We start from the raw sequence: 25,968 nt of genomic DNA, 5'->3' as shown, positions 1-25,968 counted from the left end.
TAATTTCATTGATTGGAACTATCCCTTGAAGCTGAAAATAAGACAGACTTGTAGAAGATATGAAAAATCCTACCCGGTTGCTTTCAAACTTAGAACGATCATTGTTTGCTTTGGCTGTCTTTTCTGCAAGTTTCTTCTGCCTTTGAGGGCCCTTTCCAAAGAAGATATAGTTGACAAAGGCATATTCAAGTAAGGCCAAGAAGACAAATACAAAGCAGCCCATAAGATACATATCAATGGCTTTGACATATGGAATCTTAGGCAAAGTCTCTCTGAGATGAGTGTTGATAGTTGTCATAGTAAGCACAGTTGTAATACCTAAAAAGAAAGAAAAACAAAAATCAGTAACTTTTTTGCATTATTTTTCTAATTTACTTCTGTAGTTAATTTCCAGGAGTTTTCCAGTAATATATAAAAAAAACCTAAGTAAAATTGCAAGAGAGACAACATTCTATCTAATAGAAGAAAATATATGTAGCTCAGTTGAACTGTGGAGTCCTTGGTGCTCTCTGATCTTAGTTGCTTGCTTGCAGATGGTTCATTACCCAACTAGATAACATCATCAGTATTGTAAGTGTGAGATGCCTGGCAGTGTTGATGGGCTGTGGTTGAATCTGTTCATATGTTGTGAGATTAAGAACTTTTGTTATGTGTTCTAATTGCTAGTTGATGTCACTGTTTATGGATATGCTCTGCTAGTCTTCTTCCTGTCTATTCCTACATAGTCTTTTAGCTTATACAGTTTTTACCTTTTATGATTGTAAGCTTTCTCTCCCCCCCTCCCCCTCATTCTCTTTCTCTCTCTCCCCTTTCTCTCTCTCCCACCCACTCTTTCTCTCTTTCTCTCTCCCCCTCTTTCTCTCTCCCCTCTTTCTCTCTTTCTCTCCCGCACACACACTCTCTCTCATTCTGATTCTCTCATTCTGATTCTCTCTTTCTCTGATTCTCTTTCATTTTGTCTCTCTCTCTCTCATTCTCTCTCTGATTCTCTGATTCTCTCTTTCATTCTCTGTCTCATTCTCCCTCTCATTCTCTCTCTTTCATTTTGTCTTTCTCTCTTTCATTCTTTGTCTCTTTCTCTGTCTCATTCTAATTCTCTCTTTCTCTCTTTCATTCTTTGTCTCTTTCTCTCTCTGTCTCATTCTGATTCTCTTTCTCTTTCTCTCTCTCTCTCTCTCTCCTCTCTCTCTCTCTCTCTCTCTCTCTCTCTCTCTCTCTCTCTCTCTCTCTCTCTCTCTCTCATTGTCTCTCTTTCTCATCTCATGGGCCAGCCAGTGTCTTGGGGCTGAGAGGAAGTCAAGCATCTTCCTGAGAGACAGACATGCGCGGAGCACCAACAGGGCTGGAAGAAGTGTGGGAGCAAAGCACTACTTGAACTTGCATGACATGAGCATTCGCCTTGATATATTTGTGCCAGCCGGTGGTGCAAGGCAGCTCTCATCTCCTGCCGCTTGGGACTCATAGCGGTAAATGGTGACTTGTTTGGTGAGCAGCCGGATTTTGCTCTCCATTGCAGATGCCAGATTGGCCCCCTGAAAGCTCTCATCTCTCGCGGAGCCCTCCCTGAAGCAGCGCTGGAAACTTTGGTCGGGCTCCTCGAGAGATGAGAGCTTGCAGGGGGCCGATCTTGAGTCTGCAATGAAGAGCAAAATCCGGCTTCTTCTCTCCACTGTAAGTGCAGCATCAGGATTCCACCTTGGTATATTTTCGGCGCAAGGCAGCCCTCATCTCCTGCCGCTTGGGACTTGGAGCCACAACAGCACTATTCATTCCAGACGGCGAGGGCTGCACTCCTTTTTCCATATTGCACCACCTGCAAAAATACGAAAATTTCTCTGCGGACCACCAAAATTTTCTCATGGACCACCAGTGGTCTGTGGACCACCGGTTGGTGACCACTGTTGTAGATGACTCCTCTTCTTGAGCTGCTGGATCTTATGGTTTAATTAAGATGTTTTGGAGGGATTTAGTTGATTTGTGTGCTACAGTAATGCAGTAATGTAGCTAGTAGTCTGTTGATTGTTTCTGAGATGTTTTTAATGTATGGTAGTGTTATCTTTTTCATAGCTTATGTTGGTTGTGCTGTAGGGTTGAATGGTCAGGTACTTTTTGATAAAATTGAGTGAGTATCCGTTTTGTTGGAAGTTATTGGATAGGTGGTCTGTTTCCTATTTCATGTGTTCCGGGTTGCTGCAATACATTTGTGCTCATCTGAATAATGTTCTTACACATGTTATAGTAGTGGAGCATTTGGTTGGTGTGGGTGGTTTTTTAATAGAATTGTATTTTGTATTTCGTTTTCTCTGCTGATATCCAAGAAGAGTAGTGTGGTGTTGTTTTCATTTCCTTATGACTTTTATTCTTTTGAAGAAGTTGATTGTTTAATAAGTCTTCTCTACTATCATCCCAGTGTCAAAGAAACCCTCCATCAAAGAACTGAATGACTACAGAGCGGTTGCTCTGACATCCATAGTTATGAAAACCTTTGAAAGGTTAGTGCTGGTCCACCTGAAAACCATCATGGATTCACTGTTAGACGTCTTGCAAACAGATTGGCAGATGATGTTGTTAATATGGCTCTGTACTACATCCTACAACATCTTGAATCTCCAAGAACCTATGCAAGAGTCCTTTTTGTAGACTTCAGCTCAGCATTCAATACCATCATTCCAGATATTCTTCTAACTAAACTAAAACAGCCAGCTATGCTTGACCACACTTGTAAGTGGATCATACACTTTCTAACAGATAGGAAGAAGCAAGTGAAGCTAGGCGAAATCTCATCAGATACCTATACAATTAGCACAGCCCCCCCCCCCCCCCCGGATGTGTGCTTTCTCTTCTCTTCTCTCTATATACCAATGACTGCATCTCAAAAGATCCCTCTGTTAAAGTACTAAAGTTTGCAGATGACACAACAGTGATTGGTCACATTTCGAGACAATGACAAATCTACATACAGACTGGAGGTTGAACAATTAGCCTTGTGCTGTGCAGTGGAAAAATCTTGAACTAAACACACTCAAAACTGTAGAAATGATAGTAGATTTTAGGAAAAACCCTGCTATACTATCACCTCTTACGATACTAGACAACACAGTATCAACAGTAGAGACCTTCAAGTTTCTAGGTTCTATAATATTTCAAGACTTAAAATGGACACCTAACATCAAAAATGTCATCAAAAAAGCACAACAAAGAATGTTCTTCCTGTGCCAACTCAGAAAGCTCAGATTGCCCAAGGAACTGCTGATACAGTTCTACAGAGGAATTATTGAGTCTGTCATTTACACCTTTATAACTGTGTGGTTTGGCACTGCAACCAAACAAGACAGACAGATTTCAATAGATACTTAGAACTGCAGAAAAAACAATTGCTTCCAATCTTCCATTGCCTTCCATTGAGGACCTGTATACTGCATGAGCCAGAAAGAGGGCTGTGAAAATATCTACAGACCCCTCACATCCTGGACATAAACTGTTTCAACTTCTACCCTCAAAATGATGCTATAGGGCATTGCATGCCAGAACAATTAAATACAAGGACAGTTCCCCCCTCATGCCATCACTCTGTTAAACAACTAATTCCCACAACACTGACAAACTATTGTATTCTATTATTCTTCCCATCTTTCCTATTACCTATCTCCTTATCTTCTTTTGACTATGACTTTGTTGCTTGTATCTTATGATTATATTGTTTACTTAGTATCCTAGTATGATTTATGTTCATTGCTTATTTAGTATCCTATGACTAAGTGTATCTTATGATTTATGATGAATGTATTTTTATGATCACTGTGATCATGATTTATCACATATTGCTTGTATGTACACTGACAGCTTATGCACTGGAGACAAATTTCTTGTGTGTCCAATCACACTTTGCCAATAAAGAATTCTATTCTGTTCTGTTCAGTACTCTACTCATTCCTTTTTTACTATGTTGAAGAGAGAGAAAGGGAGGAGAGAGAGAGAGAGGAGAAAGAGAGAGAGATTGAGAGAGAGATTGAGAGATTGAGAGAGAGATAGAGATAGAGATAGAGAGGGGGGGGAATATCTGAAATTAATGAAGCCTAGAGAAATCTTGATTTTCTGGAAAAATAACAGAAATGTCTTGAGTTCTGGTACAACTCTCACAGAAAGAGTTCATAGCTGTAACATTTTTTCCTGAAATATGTAACCCAAAAGTAGTATTCAAGTGTGATCTAGGTACATGCATTATTACTATTAAAAATAGTGAGAAGCTTCGAATACTGCTGACAATCTCACAAATTGAGAAAGTGAATACTAAAAGTCTTTAAACTAATGTCTCTGGCAGATGTTCTGAGCAATACTTCTGTACGTGTAAAAGCTGTCCAACTTTAATCTCCCTTGGTGTATTCTGAGTATCCTCCAGGGTAAATTGAAGCTATAGTACATTAAATTCAGAAGCTACATGCCTGAAGGCACTTTGACCAGCATTTTCAGCATTTTCAGCTCTCTCACACAATGCTGGCTTTAAGGACTTGGCCTTAACCAGACTTTCATCAATTGTGTCATCAAGTAAATCAGAGGCCTCTAAGGGAAAGACTGATTAGAATTGGAAGAAAAAGAAGGTATAACCCTTTTTATTCCACTATCTTTGCATTCTTCCTTCAAATTTAAATTGTCCTTAAATTTAAATTTAGGGTATCGCAACCTTTCTCTAAAGTCAATTCTTCCATATCATTCCTAGAGTAATAAGAAAACTGAGCTCCATTTGGAGAGTTCAATTAACAGATTTTATAAAAATTGTTATATATTTAAGATGAACCATTACTGAATCAATCCAAACTAATACAATATTTATATAAATGATATTGACCTATTAATATGTTGCAAATTCTAGTAATTGATATTTGATATTGCAAATGAAGTAAAGTCCTACTCATCACCATTTCATACCAAGAGCCACTCTTGCTGCTGATGCATCATAATTTATCCAGAAGGATACCCATGATAAAATGGTAATCAATATTGTGGGCATGTAGGTCTGAAGAATAAAGTATCCAATATTCCTCTTCAACTTAAAACTCAATGATAGTCTTGGATAGGCACCTAATAAAAAATAGATAGGCATTAAGTTCTCATATATTTTCTTAATAATAAAAATAAGTTGGAATACTTTTACCTTTTATCTAAAAATCATACATTTAAATTACTTGCCTGATATTTAAAATATAATAAATAAAATATACTAAATATGTTACAAAATTATTAGCAGAACCTATCACTCCCCAAAACAAGCATAGGGTAGCCCATAATATGAAATTTTGTGCAGAAAAAAATATAATATAGGCTATTGTCAAAACACAACTATTAGTATTAAATATTTTAACTCAATAAATAATAATTGATTAATTATGTGGCATTGGCTATTATTAGCATAATTATTATTGATCTTAGTATAATACAGTATAATAAAATATTAATGTTTTCAATTAGCATAATAAATACTATAGTGGCATTTCTCAAACTGTTTTAATTATGAATAATTTGAATGATAGCTTGACTCAGAACAAATAACTTGTTCTGGAAAGCTGTTCCTGAGTTTCTGCTCTCTGTTCAAAATAAATTATAATCCTCAATTTTATCACTCATACTGCCAACTGACTGCTTTGTATAATCTATTACCTGCAGCTTAATTAGAGCACACATTTCTATTCACGTGTTTATTTTTTAGAATTTCCCATTAAAAATATTTTATTAGATTGGAAGTCTCTTGACCCAACTAATTTTCTAAGTCACATACTATAGGTAGTTCTCAACTTTTGACCACAATTTAGCCCAAAATTTCTGTTATTCAGACACTTGTTAAGTGAGTTTTGCCCCATTTCACAACCTTTCTTGTCTCAGTTGTTAATCACTGCAGTTGATAGGTTAGTAGCCTGGTTGTTAAGTGAATCTGGCTTCCCCACTGATTTTGCTTCTCAGAAGATCTCAAACGGTGACCACATGATCCTGGGACATAGCAACAGTCATAAATATGAGCCAGTGCTCAAGCATCTGAATTTTGATCATATGATTATGGGGATCCTGCAATGGTCATAACTGTGAAAACAGACATAAGTCACTTTTTTCAGTGCCATTGTAACGTTGAACTATCACTAAATGGACTGTTGTAAGTTGAGGATTACCTATACCAGTGGTGGGTTGCCCCAAGTTTGGACCGGTTCACAAGAACCAGTAGTAAAACTGGTGGGAGGCTCTGCCCACTGACACGGCATTATCATAGGTGATCTGCGCAGGCACAGGAGAACGCAGGTGCGCGCACGATACAAACTGGTAGTAAAGGTAAGTAGAACCCATCCCTGACCTATACGTAGTTTCAGATATAAATATTGTTTTCTTTACTTAAAAATCATCAAACTAATCAGTTTTAACATTACAGACCCAGTAACACAAAATATCTGTAAAGAAAGAATGAACTAGCACTACCCCCATTTTAATTACCTCTTATATAAACACAAAATATAGGCATGCATTAGAGAGCTAGGAATAATAGAAATTCAACAATTAGGAAATACATGCCTGTGGCAAAGACAACATTTTTGGACACAAGTTTATATTCCACAATAGAAAATTGCGGAAGCTCAATTCTTTCTACTCCAGTAACTGCATTATCTCCACCTCTCCAATAAAATTCTATGTCATCCTTTGTGTATCCATCTGGAAACAAAGCAGAAACATTTTAATATCTTGTTCTCAAAATATACTATAGCCTCACTTTTCTTAAAATTTTCGTTCTGCCCTAAATAAGAAAATAAAATTTCCCACTCCTAAACTTTCAATGAGTCAAGCATATATTCTCCAATATTATTATTAATATGTGTATATATCAATTCTAAACCATGTTATAGGCTTAGATACAGTTTGAGGAACAGACTAATTTTTCTCCTTGCTTCATGACAACAACCCATGTTGTTTTACATGAAACTAATAAATATGTGCTATATGATTATCATAAAAATGTGAAAATTAATTTTGAAAAAATAATTTAAGCTGTGTATAATAATGCAATAAATGTAAAGGTATTGATAGTTAAAATGAGATAAAGCTAGATAATTTCACAAAATGTAAAATATAAAATATAATATTTCACAAAATGCGGCATATAAATCAAATTTAAAAAAAAAATGTCGATCATTACACCATATATCATAACATCAATTATCCAAATGAGCTTGTGATGCTGTTTTATAGATTCAAACAGTTGAATACACAATATTATCATAATTATATGTTGCCGACTTATACAGGTCATGATTGGCTGGGATGATTAATCTGTAAGAAATCTATTATGAAGTAATACCTGTAAAAATGGATAGTGATACTGACAATCAAGCATTGAAGGTATGGATGGCAATAAAGGATGTTTGATCCAGATCATTTGTCAGGTAATGCAGGTGACTATTTTTGCAACAAAATACTTGGGGACTTACAGATCAGTTCTAGATATAGATAGACTTGAAGACCATTTTGGCATGGTATTTCAATAGAGTCTTTGCTATATTTTTATACACTTTAGTAAAATGGTCAAGCCATTTTAGCCATAGAAGGCTGGAGTTCGCAAAAGAATTGTAATAGAATTCTTTAAATCTGGAAAAGAAAAACTATGTTTCCAAAACATGGAGATGAAAACCAAATTGTCTTCCAATTCTGTCTTTTAAATGAATCATTAGCCTAGCTATTAAGGAATCTGAAAAAGGATCAAACTAGTCCCAGAATTGCTGTCTTGCCGTACTCATTAACAATAAGACCTATAATACAGTTATCAAGTTTCCAAAATTCTATAACCTATTTACAGTGGTGAAATCTAAAATTTGTTACTACCAGTTCTGTGGGCATGGCTTGGTGGTGGTGGTGGGGGAAATGTGACTGGGTGGGCATGGCCATTTTTTTTTAACTTTTAAAACCATTTTTTCTACAACCTCTTCGGTGAAGAGGTTATTAAAAAATGCTTTCATCCCAGCTGAGTTGCCTGATCATCAGAGGCTTTTTAAAAAACCCTCTAATGATCAGGCAACTGAGCTTGGATCGTCAGAGGCATTTAAAAGAAAAAAAGCCTCTGATGATCGCATGGCTCAGCTGGGCATGGGAGGGGGCAGGGATTTTTGCCACCGATTCTCCGAACCACACACCTCCATCGCTACCGGATCAGGCGATCCGATCTGAACTGGGAGCATTTCACCCGTGCCTATTTACCTTTACTTGAATTTAACCAAGGAAAATTCAGTGTACGTGACATCTAGGATGGATCATTTTTTTACATACATGCCCTCTATATGGCAAATCATTTACAGTAAAAACCATGTTGTGAAATGGATAATAAAAAAATAACCAGAAAAGAATGGATCAATACTTTTTAATTACATCAATGCATTTTGGAGATAAATAGTAAATATCTAATACCTACATAATTAGTAATTCACTAGCAGCAAGGAATAATAATTTGGTTTTTCTTTTCAAGCTTTTAACTGCAAATTTGTTAGTGACTTCATCAAAATTGATCTTTGTATATTCACATTCAATAGCCAGGATATACAGGTTTGTCAATATGTCTTCACTTATAAAAGAACACTTTCCATTAATTTTATTTTTAAATTTAAAACATTCTTTCACATGAGGCAACAGATGTACAATACTTAGGAAAAGGCTTAAACAGATGGATAAGTGCAGAGATCCATTAAAATTCAATTTCACCAAAAAATCCTTATCAAAGATACTGTCCATATCTTTGTTTCAATAAAGGAGAATATTTGTATCTCAGGGTTGAAATGAGGGGTCCTTAGTGCTCTCTGAGCTTGCCTGTTTTCTTGCAGATGTTTTATTACCCTAACTAGGTAACGTTATCAGCGCTAGTAAAGGAAAACTGTTTGCTGTCAGTTTATATTCTAATGACTTGTCTGTCTTTGGGGGTGGGGATGGTCTTAGAGGTTCTTTGGTTGGGCTGTTTACTGATGGCTCTTTGACAGTTTCTTGATTGGGGTATTGATTGATCAGACCAACAATCAAGTAAACAATACCCCAATCAAGAAACTGCTAAAGAGCCATTAGTAAACAGCCCAACCAAAGAATCTCGAAGACCACCTCCACCCATACAGACAGGCAAGCTCAGAGAGTACCAAGGACCCCTCATATCTTTGTTTCTTTGCTATCAGTTCTGGCTACTTTCAAAAATTTCCATCAAAATATCTTCAATAGTCATCATACCTTTCTATTATATTTGGTAAAAACTTCTAAAGATTTTCTTCTATGCAAAAATGATGGAAATGGCTTGATGATAATGAACAGTGGCATTATTTGACACATTACTTTCAAACAAGTTTCAGAAGAGGTAGGATTCTGATAACTCACACTCAGAGCAGTGGTGGGTTGCTCCTGGTTCACACCGGTAGAACCGGTAGTAAAAAATTTTTAGTAGTTCGGAGAACCGGTAATAACATTGGCTGGCCACGTCCCTGAACTGGTTCCCGGCCCTGTCACTGCTCGCTTACCCTGCCCACCTCATCAGAGGCTGTTTTTTTTACCATTTAAAAGCATTTTTTCTTCAACCTCTTCGGCCGAAAAAATGCTTTTAAAAGTTTTTTTAAAAAGCCTCTGATGATTGCGTGGCTCAGCTGGGATTGTCAGAGGCTTTTAAAAGCATTTTTTCTGCAACCTCTTCGGCCAAAGAGGTTGTAGGAAAAAAAATGACTTTAAAAGCCTCTGGCGATCCCAGCTGAGTTGCCTGATCGTCAGAGGCTTCTAAAAGCATTTTTTTCTGCAACCTCTTAAGGTTACATATTTCACAATAGATACAGACAGTGCTTCAATCACCTCTTTTGCTTTTTATTTTTTTGTTGAGCACCAGTGGGTCAATGTCATTTCATATGAATACTTTAAATTTCTTTTAAAGAATAATTATAAGACAGTGCTGCTGACAACTGCAAGTTGCAACTGCAGACCACTGCAGAAGATTAAAAAAACAGAAGTTGATGACATGAAATACCTCAAGTGAGCATGAATGATTTTGAATATTAAGAACTCTATGCATATAATGGGCATGAGAAATTAAAAAAAATATTAGTAAAACAACTATTGTGCACAACATATTTCATATACCTGAAATTAATAGAAATACGTACAGCTTTCTATTTCCAATGTACAATTTTGTTCATCTAATGGGTATCTTCTCAAGTCCATCATGCAAGCTGCAGTAGTTGTGATTCTAAAACAAAACACAATAAAATGAATTACTACAGAAACAAGGAATAGGAAATCAAACATTTAAATATATATTTTGAAATAAAAATAAGAGGCAATAATAGTAAGAACTATTAATTAAGAAAAGATACTTTTACTAGAGTAAAAGTAAATTACTTAATGCTTTTCCTTCTCCACAAGTACAAAAATGTGTATGAAATGCATTTTATTATATCTATATTTTCCTTTGCTTTATCTAAAAGCTAATATTTTAGAAAGCTAAAAGTACTAACAAACTATTTTAGCTAGTATTTTAATAGTAACTATTTATTTATAGTTCATTTATTTATAGTACTATTTTTTCAAATTCTTTAATAAAGTGATTTCATCAAAAAAAAGGTACACTAAAAGATTCTAAAAACACCGATTAGATTTCCAAGCTAAACAACATAATTAAGCAGTTTTCTAAATAAACATGGGATCGTCAAACACAAAACAAATGAAGGACAGGTTTTTTACATCTTTATAAAATAAGTTATAAATGAGGCTGAGTATACAGTACCATATATCACTATTCATTGATCTGCAGAGAAAATTAAATATTGCTTTACACCAGGGGTGAAATTCACTTACCTTCCCTACCGGTTTGCAAATGTGTGTGCACCATGTGTGCCCTCACTCTGCTCACCTGCGCTGTCATCTGCGCATGCACAAAGCCTTCTGTGCATGTGCAGAGGCTTAAAATCATCGCAAAAAAGCGACATCATGATGTCCGTGTGGGTGGGCAGAGCCTCCCGCAGCCACCGCTACCGGTTTGCCCGAGCCGGATAGAACCGGCTGAATTTCACCCCTGCTTTAGACCACAAGTTATCATATTGTTCTAAGTTGGGATGTTTAGTTCTGTTTGTATGCATGCTGGAAAATGGGAGAAATAGGACTGTTTAAGTTTAAGTTTAAGTTTAAGTTTAATGTGATTTATATGCCACCCTATCTCCAATGGACTCAGGACGGCTCACAACAGTAAAACACACAATAACATAATACACTATTAAATTAAAAAGTCTGAATTAAACAATTTAAAATCAGTTTAAAAACTATTAAGAAAAGCCCCCTCATCAGTCCAGGCTACGAAATAACCAGGTCTTCAAATCACGGTGAAACGAGTGAAGGTCAGGGGCCATCCGGAGCTCCAAAGGAAGTTGGTTCCAAAGGGTGGATGCGCCCTCAGAGAAAGCTCTCCCCCTGGGGGTCACCAGCTGACATTGTCTGGCCGATGGCAACCTGAGGAGGCCCTGTCTGTGGGAATGCACCAGGCAATTGGAGATTATTGCTGGCTGCAGGGGGTTCGACAAATAACCCGGCCCTAAGCCATGAAGGGCTTTATAGGTGATAACCAGCACCTTGAACCTCACCCGAAGGGCAACTGGTAGCCAATGCAGGCCACGCAGGAGGGGTGTAACATGGGAGTGTCGGAACACTCCCATCACAACCCGCGCGGCTGCATTCTGCATCAGTTGAAGCCTTCGAGTAGTTTTCATGGGCAGCCCTAGATAGACAGCGTTGCAGTAGTTGAGACGGGAGGTGACTAGCACATGAGTAACGGTGCGTAGAGCATCTTGGTCCAAATAAGGGCGAAGTTGACGCACAAGGCAAACCTGGGCAAATGCCCCCCTGGTCACAGTCGCTAAATGATCTTCCAGAGACAACCTGAATCCAGACGGACGCCCAGGTTGCAGGCCCTATCCACAGGGGGTAACACCTCACCCCCGATGGTCAACGATGGAATATCTAGATTGGACCCAGATGCCAGTACCCACAGCCCCTCGGTCTTGGCAGGGTTGAGTCGGAGCCTGTTCCTCCCCATCCAGGACCGTATCACTTCCAGGCAGCGGGACATCATGTCGAGGGCATCACTAGGCTGGTTCGGGGTGGATATAAAAAGCTGGGTATCATCGGCATATTGATGATACCACACACCGAAACCACGGATGATCTCCCCAAGCGGCTTCATATAGATATTGAACAGGAGAGGCGAGAGAACCGACCGCTGGGGCACCCCACAGGTGAGGGGCCTCATAGCCGATCTCTGTCCCCCTGCCAACACCGCTTGCGTACGGCCCAAGAGATAGGAGGAGAACCACGTTAAAACAGTGCCAACCCCACGAGTTGTCGCAGCAGGATACCAAGCTATGCTAGAAACTGGGACAGTACATTAATTTGCATTTAATTTCAAAATCAATAAGAAGTGAACATAGTATTTGTTTGAACTTGTCAACTGTCCCAACTAGGTCAGTTAGAGAAGGAAGACTCTCGGATCAATTATTAACAAAAGTACACTTTACTAAAGCCAAAGTGGTTACAATGAGGCAAAGCCGGATCTGAGATTTTTGCCCACAAAGCATGTGTTTAACTTTTCCCTTCTTCTCTCCTTCCTCTTTGTTTATCTCGAGCTGTCCAATTACATTTAAACAAATTGTTTTGGTACCAGCCCCTACCTTGGCAGGCTGGATGGTGCTGCATTCCATGAGGTGACCTTGGAATGGCCAGCAGCTCTCACAGGATAGCACAAGTAATTTCTATTCCTTTCCTGCTACCTCTCCTTATCCCACCTTACAGTTCCCTCCCCCTGTTGCTTATGGCAGACCTACAGCAAGTGAAGTATGGCTGGAGAAGTGGCAGTCCTGAGAGAACCTCACTAAAGTGGTGGTATTTTTACTCAGATTGTATGGGCAACTATAGAACCTGGGAAAAGCTTAGGTGTCTTAAACAACTGGATTTGAATCTGAAATGATGTATAACCTGAAGCAGTATTTCTCAACCTTGGTAACTTTAAGAAGTCTGGACTTTAACTCCCAGAATTTCTTAGCTAGCTAGGGAATTCTGGGAATAGAAGTCCAAATCTGCAACACATCTTAAATCAAGGTTGGGAAACGCTGGCCTGGAAATTAACACATCTATACTGCTGTTAAAAACAGCATACAGATTAAAATATTATAGGGTAAATACAAATGATAAAATATGACTAATATTACAGAGATTAAGTAGTAATAGCAATAGGAATAGGACTTAGACTTAAATACCACTCCATAGCGTTTTACAGCACTCTCTGAGCTGTTTACAAATGGCAGCACATCGCACCCAACAATGGGTCCTCATTGAGCCAGTCAGTAGTCACAGTTATATTTGTCTTACATGATTTTACAGCTGTATTCTTATGTCAGTTGAGAAGGCTACATCATATAGATTTTTATTTTTAAAGTACTTTTGCTTGTTGCTGATGCTATAATGAATTTTGTTCATTAAGTTTATCTGGGTTAAAAAAAAAAGCTGCTATACTATTACACAATTCACATAGATGAATCCTGAGTTCAGATCCAAATCTGGTTCATTTGGAAGAAACGGCTGATGTCTAAACTAGAATTGACTTTGTACAATCAGCACCCATCTGAATCTTCCCTATTTTGACATATAAGGACTCTAAAGTAGGAAAAGGATTCAGTAGATGAGGCACTGTAATTTGGCAATTTAGTTTTATTTTTCAACCATAATGCACACCTTTATACCACAATTGACAACATATTAAACAAATAACCAGATATGTGACAACAAATTGCACGATTAGGTCGTGTGAGTAATTTACCACATGATTAAAAAAAAGAGAGAGATTCCAAATCATAATGAAATGCTGTCCTTCACTGAAAAAAAAAAGTCTGTTGATTAAGGCTAGAAACTAGGAAACTGGGAGTTCTAGTACGACTTTAGGCATGAAACCTGGCTGGGTGTTTTTGGGCCTATTTTCACAAAACTAAATGGAATGTCATTTAATAGTGGGGATGCATACTTTTCCTTGTGCCCATCTGAATTCTGAGACTAAACTTTTGATTATTCTGAGACTAAAAACATTGGCTAGTCAAAACAGAAAATATTTTAAAAACAGATAATTACAACATCTTCCAAATACTGGATAGAAATTATTTTTATATACAGTAGGTAATGATAAAGAAACAAAATATTTGGACATAATGAATGATTATGATTTGGTGTCATGGAACTAGCAAAAGAAAAAAATTAGGATTTAATCCAAATGGTCAAATTTAATGTATTATTATTAATCCAATGAATAGTAATCACTATACTAGTATAGTGTGGTGTAATTAATATAATATAATATAAACCACAACAGTCAATTGAAGCTATGGAGTGCTCTTTTAGGCCTGGAGTCATGATGTAAATAATAGATATACTTTAACTTTCTTTACTTGTCATCCATATTAAGACATAAGTGTGTCCTATTTTCACTGATGTTGGTGTGATTTTTTTTCACCACAAAATAAGTAATAAACACACTAGTCTAATTTGGATTGTAATAACATTACAAAAATGTAGAGTAGGGAGAACAATCCCACTCCTCTTTCCTGCTATTCACTATCATTTGAATATTTTTGTACATCATGAATCTGGGAATGTAGTATGAAATATAAATGTTGTTGACCTAATTTCAAAAATTGTTATCTCAATTTCAAATTCTACATACAGTACATGAATGGTCTTTTTAAGATTATACTTTCACAGTTAATTTCAAAAGTGAAAAGTGCAAATGTCTGGGAGATGAATTAGGATAAAAGTACTGAACAGCAATGTGCATTAGTGCTATTAAGGATATAAAATTAACTTTAGTGTGATTATCAGCAGATTTTAGACCTGTGCAGTGGCTCAAACTCTGAAAAGTCCTTGGAGAACATAGAAATGAAACATTTCAAATCGGGTACATCTTTTTGTAAGTGTTGTAGAGAGGTGCTGCACCAGTGGTGGGTTTCAAATTTTTTTACTACCGTTCTGTGGGTGTGGCTTGGTGGGCATGGCATGGCTTTGTGGGCATGGCAGGGGAAGGTTATTGCAAAATCCCCATTTCTTCCCGATCAACTGGGACTTGGGAGGCAGAGAATAGATGGGGGCGGGGCCAGTCAGAATTTTTACTACCGGTTCTCTGAACTACTCAAAATTTCCCCTATTGGTTCTCCAGAAATGGTCAGAACCTGCTGAAACCCACCTCTGGTTTGCACTCCTGCCTACTTTGAAGGAGTCTTTAGAGAACTGAAGTGCTACAAACCTTTGTTGGGTTATCAACTGTAAATAACATTGAAGAAGCTACTTGTAAGTTTTCTATGCATTGAAGAGCAAGGTATTAATGCCAGAAATACTATAGAAAGAACTTTGCATTCATTATTCCTTATTGAGAAAGAATGTATGAAACAGTGCCAATTTTACTTAGGGCTGCTGGTACAAAGAGGCTACAGAAGTACTTTATTGCGCTGTTGTTACACACAATAGAGGCATTTAAAGATATGACCATTACATTAGTACTATTTACCACTGGACTACAACATTTTGGTGTGAAATTGTTGATTTCTTCTAAGTCTCTGCACAAGTTCTGAGAGTGTCAGGGCCAGAGGATTGAGCACAAGCACAATTGAGCACAAGCATCAATGTGCTGTTTGGAAGTTTCTTTTTTTAAGCTGTGATTTTGACATTATATCTTAAATTTTAAGCAGGTAGTTTTAATGGAGGTCCAACTTTTAGGAAATATTCAAAAAATACAATTACACAGTTATAGAAAGTGGCAAAAAGGAAATATTGATAATTAACATAGCAATATGTCTCTTTACACAGCAGTAGCTCAGCTCAGATCTTTCTTTTAATTGAAAATACCAAAGACTTAACTTTTGAGTTGAAAATCATGTGTTTAACAACATATTTATAGACCTTCAGGTAAGATAATTTTCTTCAGGTAAGGCACTGATTTATCAGTTTCCCTCTGATAACTAGAGATAAATTGAAGGCAAATTGATTCTGGTTGATTTAGTAGTAACTTACATTTATTTATTTTATTTATTGATTAAATTTATATGTCATCCATCTCACTCTCAAGCAACTCTGGGTGGTTTATAAATTCATTTATTCTAATTTTAAAATAATGTGGATAAGTGTATCTTGATTTCTATGACATTTAAATGATAATAAATATTCCTAAACCTGCATATGCACAAAAATAAACCTAAAGTATATTTGGGCCTTTGAACAAGTCAACCTTTTTCAACTATTTTATTTTTTGCCTCTGGCGGAATCCTTGAAATAATTTTGAAGGTTTTAGGGAACTTCTGCATAATAATTATATCATCTACAATTTACACTGTATTAGTGTGATCAGTAAACTGAGTCCTGGCATGTAAAATTTATCAGTATTGTAAGTGCTAGCTGTTTTATTTTTTTTATTTTTTTAAAAAAATACTATCTCTTGCTGAATCCCTAATGAGCTCTCATGAGACTTAGAGGTCTAGGCTGAGAAAGTTGAGATTGGCTGCTTTAAAGCTACATAATTACATATCTAGCAATTGTGTGCATAGACTGAGAAATTTGTTAATCTGCAGATGGATCATAAGATAGATAATAGATTTTATTGACAATTTTAATAACTAATTTCATGATAAACAGTTTTATTGAATGTGTATAAAGAGACTGATGAATATCAACAAAGCATAAGCTAAATGGAAGATGAATTGGATTGACACAAGAAAGGGTTAAATATTTCTGAAGAATTTACATTATAGAATATGGATGAATGGATAAATTTATAAAAACTGGAATAGCTTCGCAGCTGGTCTATGGCTTCAGGATATATTTTTTTTAGTAAACATCTGTCAATGCCTGAATAATTCTCTAGGCAAGGTGCTCAGACATATTTACCATAAGGAGAATGCATGTTTTCAGTATAGCAGCAACAACTGTAACTTAGAAAAGACATTAAATAATCAAATAATAACCATGCCCCAAATCACAGCACATTAAACCAATGGACAAAGTAATTTTAAAAATGCATCATTCTGGTTTATAAAAAATACCTTATAATACTCTCTTGTTATTAAACAGGAAAAAAACAACAACCTAATAATACCCAATTGTTTTAAGATAACCTTAAATCCATGCCAAAGATAAATGTAATGTTTCATTTTCTAATTACTCGAGAAAACATCATTTTCAAAAATAGAGAAATTGCTTATTTCCATAATCCAATCTTTAGTACCTGGAATAATGTCAGTTTTTCAAATTCTCCAAATAATTTTTAGGCAACCCTTTGATATAACAATGATTCTTCCAAGATAGTCAGGTTCGGAGATGGGTTTGACATAATTTTACCACCAGTTCACCGTGCACCCAAATGTGCGCGACCTTCTATGCATGCGTTTTGCTCGCACACACTGCTTCTACGCATGCGTGTTTAGGAAATGTGGCTAAATAGGATGGCAAAGCTCGGGGTTGGGTGGGTGGCGCGGGCGGGCGCCACTATCATTCACCCGAACCGGTCCGAACCAGCTGAATATCACCTCTGGTCAGGTTCCAGATTTTAAAATACAGAATAGAATTCTTCCCTTGCTGAAAGCTGAGTGATAAAGATATCTCTCTAATTTTATATTACATACAGCATAGCTTACAAGTTTGAAACAATTATCCCCAAATTAATTATAGTTAAATAATAACTTTAACTTATTAACTCTAATCATGTGACTGTTACAAAACTTACAATACGCTCTTGTATAAATACATTCCTGTATTTATGTGTTTAGAATGAATTATTGGTAAATAAAATAAAACAAAAAAATTTGGGGTTTTTTTTTTTTGGTATACTATGTCTGATGTCCATTAATAAAGGTATATGAATAGAATTCTCAAATATAGTGGGAAAATCATGTCACAATTTCTAGATTTTATAATAAATTTAATTAATTTCATATGGAACAGAAGACTAATGGAAAACAGGGTGTTAGTATGGTATGGTTTGAAAAAAATATTTCTATTACTCCATATATTTAAAAATGCTACTTAAAATTGAAATTATATCTCCAAACCACTTATTTAGGATGGCCTGTGATTTTCAGCCAACTGAATGTTTTACCCATAGATAGTTATGCAAACTTTGTGAAAATCCTAAACTACTTTGTTAATTTAAGTCAATTAATAGAAGTATTGTCCAAGGTAGATAGGAAGATAATATGCTTGATTGATTTCTACAGGTCCAATTCATACACTACTCTGCATAATTTGTTGGTTTAAAAATTATATAATGGAATTAATACAAGAACAAAAATGGTCATGGTCAGACGTCATTTTCTTGTCAGTTAACAACTTTAATGCAATAGTGGGTTAACATAATATACTGACCTTATGCCTAAATTCTAGAAAGAGTCAGGACTTTCTAGTTAACATGCTTTTCTATCCATATAATACTATATCATAAACCAATGTTAACATTTATTCTAAATTGGTTATACAATGTCTTTCAAGTTGAGCATCACTTAAGTCCATCATTATTTTCAGGAAAAGGTAGATGGTTGGCAAATGATGAAATGCATGACACAATGTCATGATAGGAACCTGATGTACTTACGTGCAACATTGCAGTGCAAGAAAAGACTGGAACCAGAACTGTGGCATCATGACACATTTTTCATCACTGTCTTAACCAAAACTGAAAATGGACACGTATAACTCACCAAGAGAAACACAATAAGTGGGAAAAATCAGAACAAAAACAAAATAGGAAAACTAATAATATGGTACATATTTTCAATGTAAAAACTCCCACATTCAACTATGGCAGCAGAGATTGGGGAAATCTGCTGCCTGAAATTCTGCAGAGGTAAACAGTGTACAAAATATTAAACTAAATTGTTTGATTCAACATTAGAAAGTAGTTTATAAAGTTTGTCTCAATGAAATGTTGCAAAGATTGCAAAATATTTGCCAAGGGATGCAAGAACAAGGACAATGGATTGCATTAACTACAAATAAATAGAGAGGCTTTCTCATTCTTAAACACATGCATGCAAAAGTTTTCCCCATTCTCAGTACAAAGTAAGGGAAAAGTCTGGAATGCCTTTTGATGAATTAAGCTACCTTACAATGTATAGCAAAATAGAATGTTCCAGTGGTAATCAATGTAAGTCTAATATTCAAAACTTCTCCTGCTGAGATGACAAATTCCAGCAGATAGAAATTACATTATTCCAGTGGTGAAATGTAAAATTTGTTACTACCGATTCTGTGGGCGTGGCTTGGGGGGGTAATTTGACTGGGTGGGCGTGGCCAACTTTTTTTTTACTTTTAAAAGCATTTTTTCTAAAATCTCAGTTGTAGAAAAAAAATGCTTTTAAAAGCCTCTGACTATCCCAGCTGAGCCGCGCGATCATCAGAGGCTTTTTTTTTTCCTTTTAAAAGCATTTTTTCAGCCAAAGAGGTTGTAGAAAAATGCTTTTAAAAGTTAAAAAAAAAGCCTCTGATGATCACTTGGCTCAGCTGGACATGGGGGGGGCACAGAGATTTTTGCTACCAGTTCTCCAAACCACCTACCGCTATCGCTACCGGATCGGGCCATCTGGTCCGAACCGGAAGCATTTCACCCCTGCATTATTCCCCCAGAACAGAATGATCCTCCTACATTTATATTATTCTCAGTCACAATGCTGATGTAAAATGTACTGGAATAATGTGATGTCTATGGGAAGAAAGGTACATAGGAATCATTTTACTTGTGCATATTGCTCCTATTAAATAGGGTGGCATAGTTATGTTCCTGCCTTCCCAATGCATTTTCCATGAAATTGGTTGTAGATGTGAAGACCTTGGCACTTATTTGCTCTTCCATGAAGCTCTAGGTTTGTTCATATGCAGCCTACTTTTCCAAGAACAAATGTAGACCTCATTGACTGTAGAAGTAGAGAAAGGTTATGAAAATGAAAATATTAAAACAAAATTTTCCTAGTTAAACTTTTTGTATCGGTTCTTGAAGAATTTAAAATTTAAACTTAGTCACCTGAAGAACTACTCTCCAAATTTGATGAAATAAATAGAGACAAAGAGAGAGATAAGTACGTTGATTTACATGTTAAACATATGGCCCAGTGGAAGGCCCATATTAAAACAACATACCTCATGTGTGGCCAGAATCTGAAGATGACATTTAATACAGCATAATTTCTGACTAAAATGGTCCAATTGAGATCGGCATATGTGGGCCTGATTGAGGTAGATTGCAGGGGTGATAAAGAAATATAATTTTATGCCATTTTATTCTATTGTACATGTTTATATATTAAATTATTGTATTTTATCCTATCACTATTGTATTTTACCTTAGTCTCATTTTAAATTGTTTGTTTAGAATTTTATTGGTAATATGTGTTTGAACCTGTATGTTGATATGGTCTATAGGCTAATCAATCAGTCAATATATATATATATATATATATATATATATATATATATATATATATATATATATGTAAGTTTTCACGGGTATGTATGTGTGTATAGTTAATATTTCGGGTTTCTTCCCGTGTAATTGTGGATATATCCCTAAAAGGGTAGAAGCGACGTTTTGGCAGAATCCCATCTGCCATCATCAGGCTTATGTCAGCAGTCATTTTGCACTAACTGCCGTTGGTATTTCAAATCTGGTGCTGGTATTCTGGGATGGCTCCACCTATTCATTCTGATTGGTTGGGAGTCCCAGTATGTGTTTATTGGCTTGGCTTCGGGTGTATGGTCGGTTTTTCTCCACTAGGTGGCAGGGCTTCATCTTTGTGGCCAATGCCTTAGAAAAAACTGTTAACAAACCAAAATTATGGCTCAGATACGTTGATGACACCTTTGTGATCTGGCCACATGGAAGAGATAAATTGGAAAACTTCTTAGTATATTTGAACAGCCTCCATCCCAAAATAAAGTTCACCATGGAGATAGAATCAGAAAACCAGTTACCTTTCCTCGATGTATTAATTTATAAAAAATCTGATGGCACTTTAGGACATACCATCTATCAAAAGAAGACACATACAAACCGCTATCTCAACACCAAATCACACCACCATCCAGCACAAATAAACTCTGTTGCCAAAACATTAACCACAAGAACTAAACGTCTGGCTGATGAAGCACATTTACAAACAGAATTATATACACTAACTAATGTACTGACATCAAATGGGTTCTGTAGAAATAAAGTCATCAATATGATCAAACATACAACACCAAGACAGAATAAAAAACAACAAGAGGAACAAAACAATGGGAAAGCCATCTTGCCCTATATAAGGGGAACAACAGATAAAATTAGCAAAGTACTACATAAACACAACATCAAAACCATATTTTGCACAGATAGAAAGATATCGTCCATTCTGAGAAACCCCAAAGACAAAATAGAAGATCAAGGCATATACGAAATCCCGTGTGCTTCCTGCCCATCAACATACATTGGACAGACCAACAGAAGAATGAGTGTGCGCATCGAGGAACACAAAAACTCAATACAAAAGCAAGAACACACATCATCATTAGTTCAACATATAAATACAACAGGACACAACATTAATTTTAATAAAACAAAAACAGTTGCAAAAATAGAACATCTCAATGGCAGGATAATCAGAGAAGCAATAGAAATAGAAAAAAGACCATATTGCATGAATAAACGGGATGACACTTCACATCTGCCTACTATTTGGAAACCTGCTCTCATAGATAGACGAATCTTAACACCATATATAAAACATAAACCAAACATTAAACAAAAAATCCCAACCAAATCATATTCAAACCAGCCACAAAGATGAAGCCCTGCCACCTAGTGGAGAAAAACCGACCATACACCCGAAGCCAAGCCAATAAACACATACTGGGACTCCCAACCAATCAGAATGAAAAGGTGGAGCCATCCCAGAATACCAGCACCAGATTTGAAATACCAACGGCAATTAGTGCAAAATGACTGCTGACATAAGCCTGATGATGGCAGATGGGATTCTGCCGAAACGTCGCTTCTACCCTTTTAGGGATATATCCACAATTACACGGGAAGAAACCCGAAATATTAACTATACACACACACACACACACACACACACACATATATATATTTAAAGAATGAAATTTATATCAAAAGGAGCTGGCCTTCTGGAAAAGCCTTGAAACCTGATTCTATGAGTTAGCTGGCCAGCCTGAGCGGGGATTCTATGTTGGAGGTGGTTGGTGGACTGACATAAAAGATGCCACCACTGGACCAATCTTGGTTTCTTTGCTGATCTCTGTACACAATGTTTTAATATTTTTATATTAAAACATTTTTTAAATTAAACCATATTAATTATGGTTTTAATTGTAAGCCAACCAGAGTTGCTTTACAGACTTAGAAAGCTAATATATACTTTATATTTAATAAATAATAATAATAAAAAAATCTTTACTGAGAAGAATCACAATATTTTAGGCTTGAAACATTTACTATACATATTACTATAGTTACATAAAATTCTATCTCCTAGCTGCCATCTATTTGGTTGTCCACATTTGCAGCATAGATATGGAAGCTCTAATTAATGCAGGCCTTGCTATGTAAACCAGGAGAGAAAACCCTTTTTTCTGTCAATACCCAGGTCGTTTTCCAGGATCTGTATTACCAACAAACAGGATCAGAGTTAAAAATAAACAAGATTGCCTGCTGCTCTCAAAAATACCAAGTCTCTTTTTCACACATGCACATAGAAACCATATAGGGGCACAGTTTTTCTCTCTATGCTTAGAAAAAGAAAGATACAATTTTTGTGTGTGTAGTTCTCTAGGTCTAATCATTTCTTTCAATATAAAATCTGGGAAACATGCTTTCAAACATGGACAGAGCCTTTGCTTTACTGTCCACAAATCAGGAAATTAGAACTCAAAGGCAAAGCTTACACCAAAGAAATCCACTTTTCCTTCTTGGTTTAAAATTTTCAGCTCCTGTATAACTTCTATTGTGAACAATAAATTCATTGGCAATTGAAAAATAAAACATTGACAATGTTTAGCTTCTAGAGACAACCTTTTTAAAAGCAATGAAATGCATAATATGTTATGCATATTATGATTTAATCTAGTATTTAATGTAACAACCTGTACCAAATCCCCCACTCCTCAGTGATGATCAATAAAACATACAAGAGTGAATAATTCTTGATTACATAGCTACAAACCTGAGGCCGTATAATACTGTGCCATCTGGATGAAGGCGAATCATTCGATTCTTAACAGTAACACCGTGCACAAACGATTTCTTGTCATTCAGAAAGTAAGTATCAGGCACCCATAGTTGATCTGCTACTCTGTTATCGAGTGTAAGGTTGAGAGGAATCCCAGCATAGGCTAGTCTTTTATCTCGCCAGTATTGTTGAAAATACATTGTTAATGTGTAATCCTGGTGGAGAGAAGAAGAAAAACTGAAGTTAAGTCTTGGTTTATGCATTGAACTTCCAGAATCAACTTTAATATAATCTTAGACTTAGTTAGGTTGCTCCAAATAAAAAGATAATATGAATTTCAAAATGCATATAATTTTTCTTCCTAAAGGCCTCTTTGCCTAATATTGTATAAGCTTCAATGAAACAACTCTGGATTGAAATAACATACTAGCAAGAGCGATACTAATGTTGCTGCAGCATTTTTGTTTTTAGATTTTTTTCATAACCAAAAGAAGAAACAACTTCACAAAAATATGCCCAATACTTTAGAAGAAAAGCTATCTTTCATGGGAAGTAAATGTCATTACCATTCAGAGCTACAGCAGTTATATTTTACTTTCAGTGCTCATGAACAGTTTCTATTAGGAGCATCATCAAAAGGACAATATACCCCCTGGTGTTTTCTGCAATTTTCTGATGTGGAAGTTAGGAATAAATGCACTCTTTACTAGTGATGTTTTAATTAAAGCTTGGTTTTAGTAGTAATAAAACTGGAAAGTATATTTATTGACTTGTAATAAGTGACTTAAAAAAACTAACTTACTAAAACCCACAGGTATAATATAATGTATAATACCAGATAAGAAATTATAGTACAATATTAACAATTTGGTTAAACCAAAAGCTGTTGCTGTTGTAAAAGAAAATATATATTTAGAGAAGCACGCCCTAGCTATATTGCACTCTCCTTGAATTACATCAGATTTCCCCTTTAGAAAAGTCTGATCCAGAAGTAAAAAAAATTACCTTTCCAACTCAACAACTGAAAACAGAGCTCAAATGCTGTACTACAGAATTAGAGCTAGTTAGAGAAACAGTTGTGGGGGTTTTTTTTGGACACATGCCATTCTATAAACCAAATGGGAAAATAAAGAATGCACACATTCTCACCTATATAAGCTCTGCCTTATTGTAACCTTCAGAAATTCTGCACAAATTATTGACTTCGTTTATTTGCATCAGAATGCATGCTTGGCTAACTTTGAAAAACTTTGCATGTTATCGTAAATTATCTGCCACTACACAATAAAAGCTGTTATTTAAAGCCTATATTTCTTTTTTGTGTATATAAATATATTACTGAAGATGTATTTGGTAAGTATAAGCAGAAAGTAATAGATTCTTATGTCAAGCAAGTAGAGCCATTGCAAATAAAAGGAAACTTACTGACATAGAAGCTAAAGGCAGAACAACTTCATTTTGACATTTGAAGACAAACTGACCATAATAACACAGAAAACTAATTTCCATTCATAGGAACATACAGAAATGAAAGATTAGATAATCATTAATTGATTAGATCCCATACTTCAGTTACTATTATCTTAAGAAATCAAGGCTTCAAATTCAAATGCAGAAATAATTTAAATGAAGAAACTGCCAATAATATTGAAAGATATTAAAAGATTTCATTCCATCAAAGGCATGTACCAATGTTGCCCCTATAGGACAATATTATTAATATCTATTCATTAGTAAATAATGTGTAGTGATTAGCAAAGCAGGGTGATGATTTTAATGCCTTTGGTGGAGAGACACAATACATTCATTAATTCATTAATTAAGGTATCAATTATTTATAGCATGAGTTTTAAACTGATATTTAACAACTGAGAGCCAAATACCCATTATGTCTTGAAAGTCATATACCAACTAAGCAGAAGTAAGCTTTTTACCATTCTGATCCACTAACTGAGAAGAAACCCTGAGGATATTGGACTATTTTTTCCTCTACTTAATAGAAACCTTTATGCTAAGATGCAATCACAAGAAAATGAATGTATGCTTATCCTGCAGTAGTTTTTATTTCCAAATAAATATATTGGAGAGTTCTAGTCCTGTTCAGTTGACATGCTAGCCAGAGGAAACTGTTCACTATAGACTCTTATGCTCAACATATGGAAAGAAAAAAAAGGAATCTGATGTTTGTGTATTCCCATAATATGATTGGTAACATTTTTCCCACTCTAGCACTTGGTAGAACAGCCATGAAGGCTCAATTAGTTAAATTAATAGCTTGAAGCACTCCATAGCTTCAGTTGACTGTTGTGGTTTATATTACATTATATTAATTACATCACACTACATTACTATAGTGATTACTATTCATTGGATTAATAATATAACCATTAGATTTGACCATTTGGATCAAATCCAATTTATTAATAGAGGTTAACAAAGGTGTGTGTATATGCATATGTATGTGATGAATGATGAACTCAAACAATTGCATTTTAAAAGAAAAATACATTTTTTAAAAAAATGTTTGTTTAACTTAAATTCCTGCCTGAAGTTTTTGAGTCTGCAATGGGCAGTCTCAGCCTTGGCATTTGCATAAGGTTGAAACTGTGAAAAACGTATTATCTCATTCCATATTTGAATCCCTCTATTCCCAGATTAACATCTGAAGATGTAAGATTCAGAGGTAAAGCAG

At 35.7% G+C, this 25,968-nt stretch overlaps 1 protein-coding gene across 2 annotated transcripts in view; it reads right to left on the bottom strand.

The window, feature by feature from the left end:
• GABRB3 (gamma-aminobutyric acid type A receptor subunit beta3) overlaps positions 1-25,968 on the bottom strand; it is a 232,384-nt gene that overhangs the window by 15,758 nt on the left and 190,658 nt on the right. For both annotated transcript variants that reach the window (XM_034431367.3, XM_034431368.3), the window contains 5 exons: positions 23,271-23,491; positions 10,149-10,231; positions 6,553-6,690; positions 4,927-5,079; positions 74-318 (listed from right to left, as the gene is read on the bottom strand). In XM_034431367.3, the coding sequence (XP_034287258.2) occupies positions 74-318; positions 4,927-5,079; positions 6,553-6,690; positions 10,149-10,231; positions 23,271-23,491 (840 nt within the window). The remainder of the gene's footprint in view (positions 1-73; positions 319-4,926; positions 5,080-6,552; positions 6,691-10,148; positions 10,232-23,270; positions 23,492-25,968) is intronic.

The sequence above is a fragment of the Pantherophis guttatus genome, chromosome 5 (assembly GCF_059756535.1).
Source record: "Pantherophis guttatus breed Tessera chromosome 5, ASM5975653v1, whole genome shotgun sequence".
NCBI lineage: Eukaryota > Metazoa > Chordata > Lepidosauria > Squamata > Colubridae > Pantherophis > Pantherophis guttatus.
The sequence above is the reverse complement of the archived record's forward strand: the minus strand, read 5'-3'. Positions and strand labels throughout refer to the sequence as shown.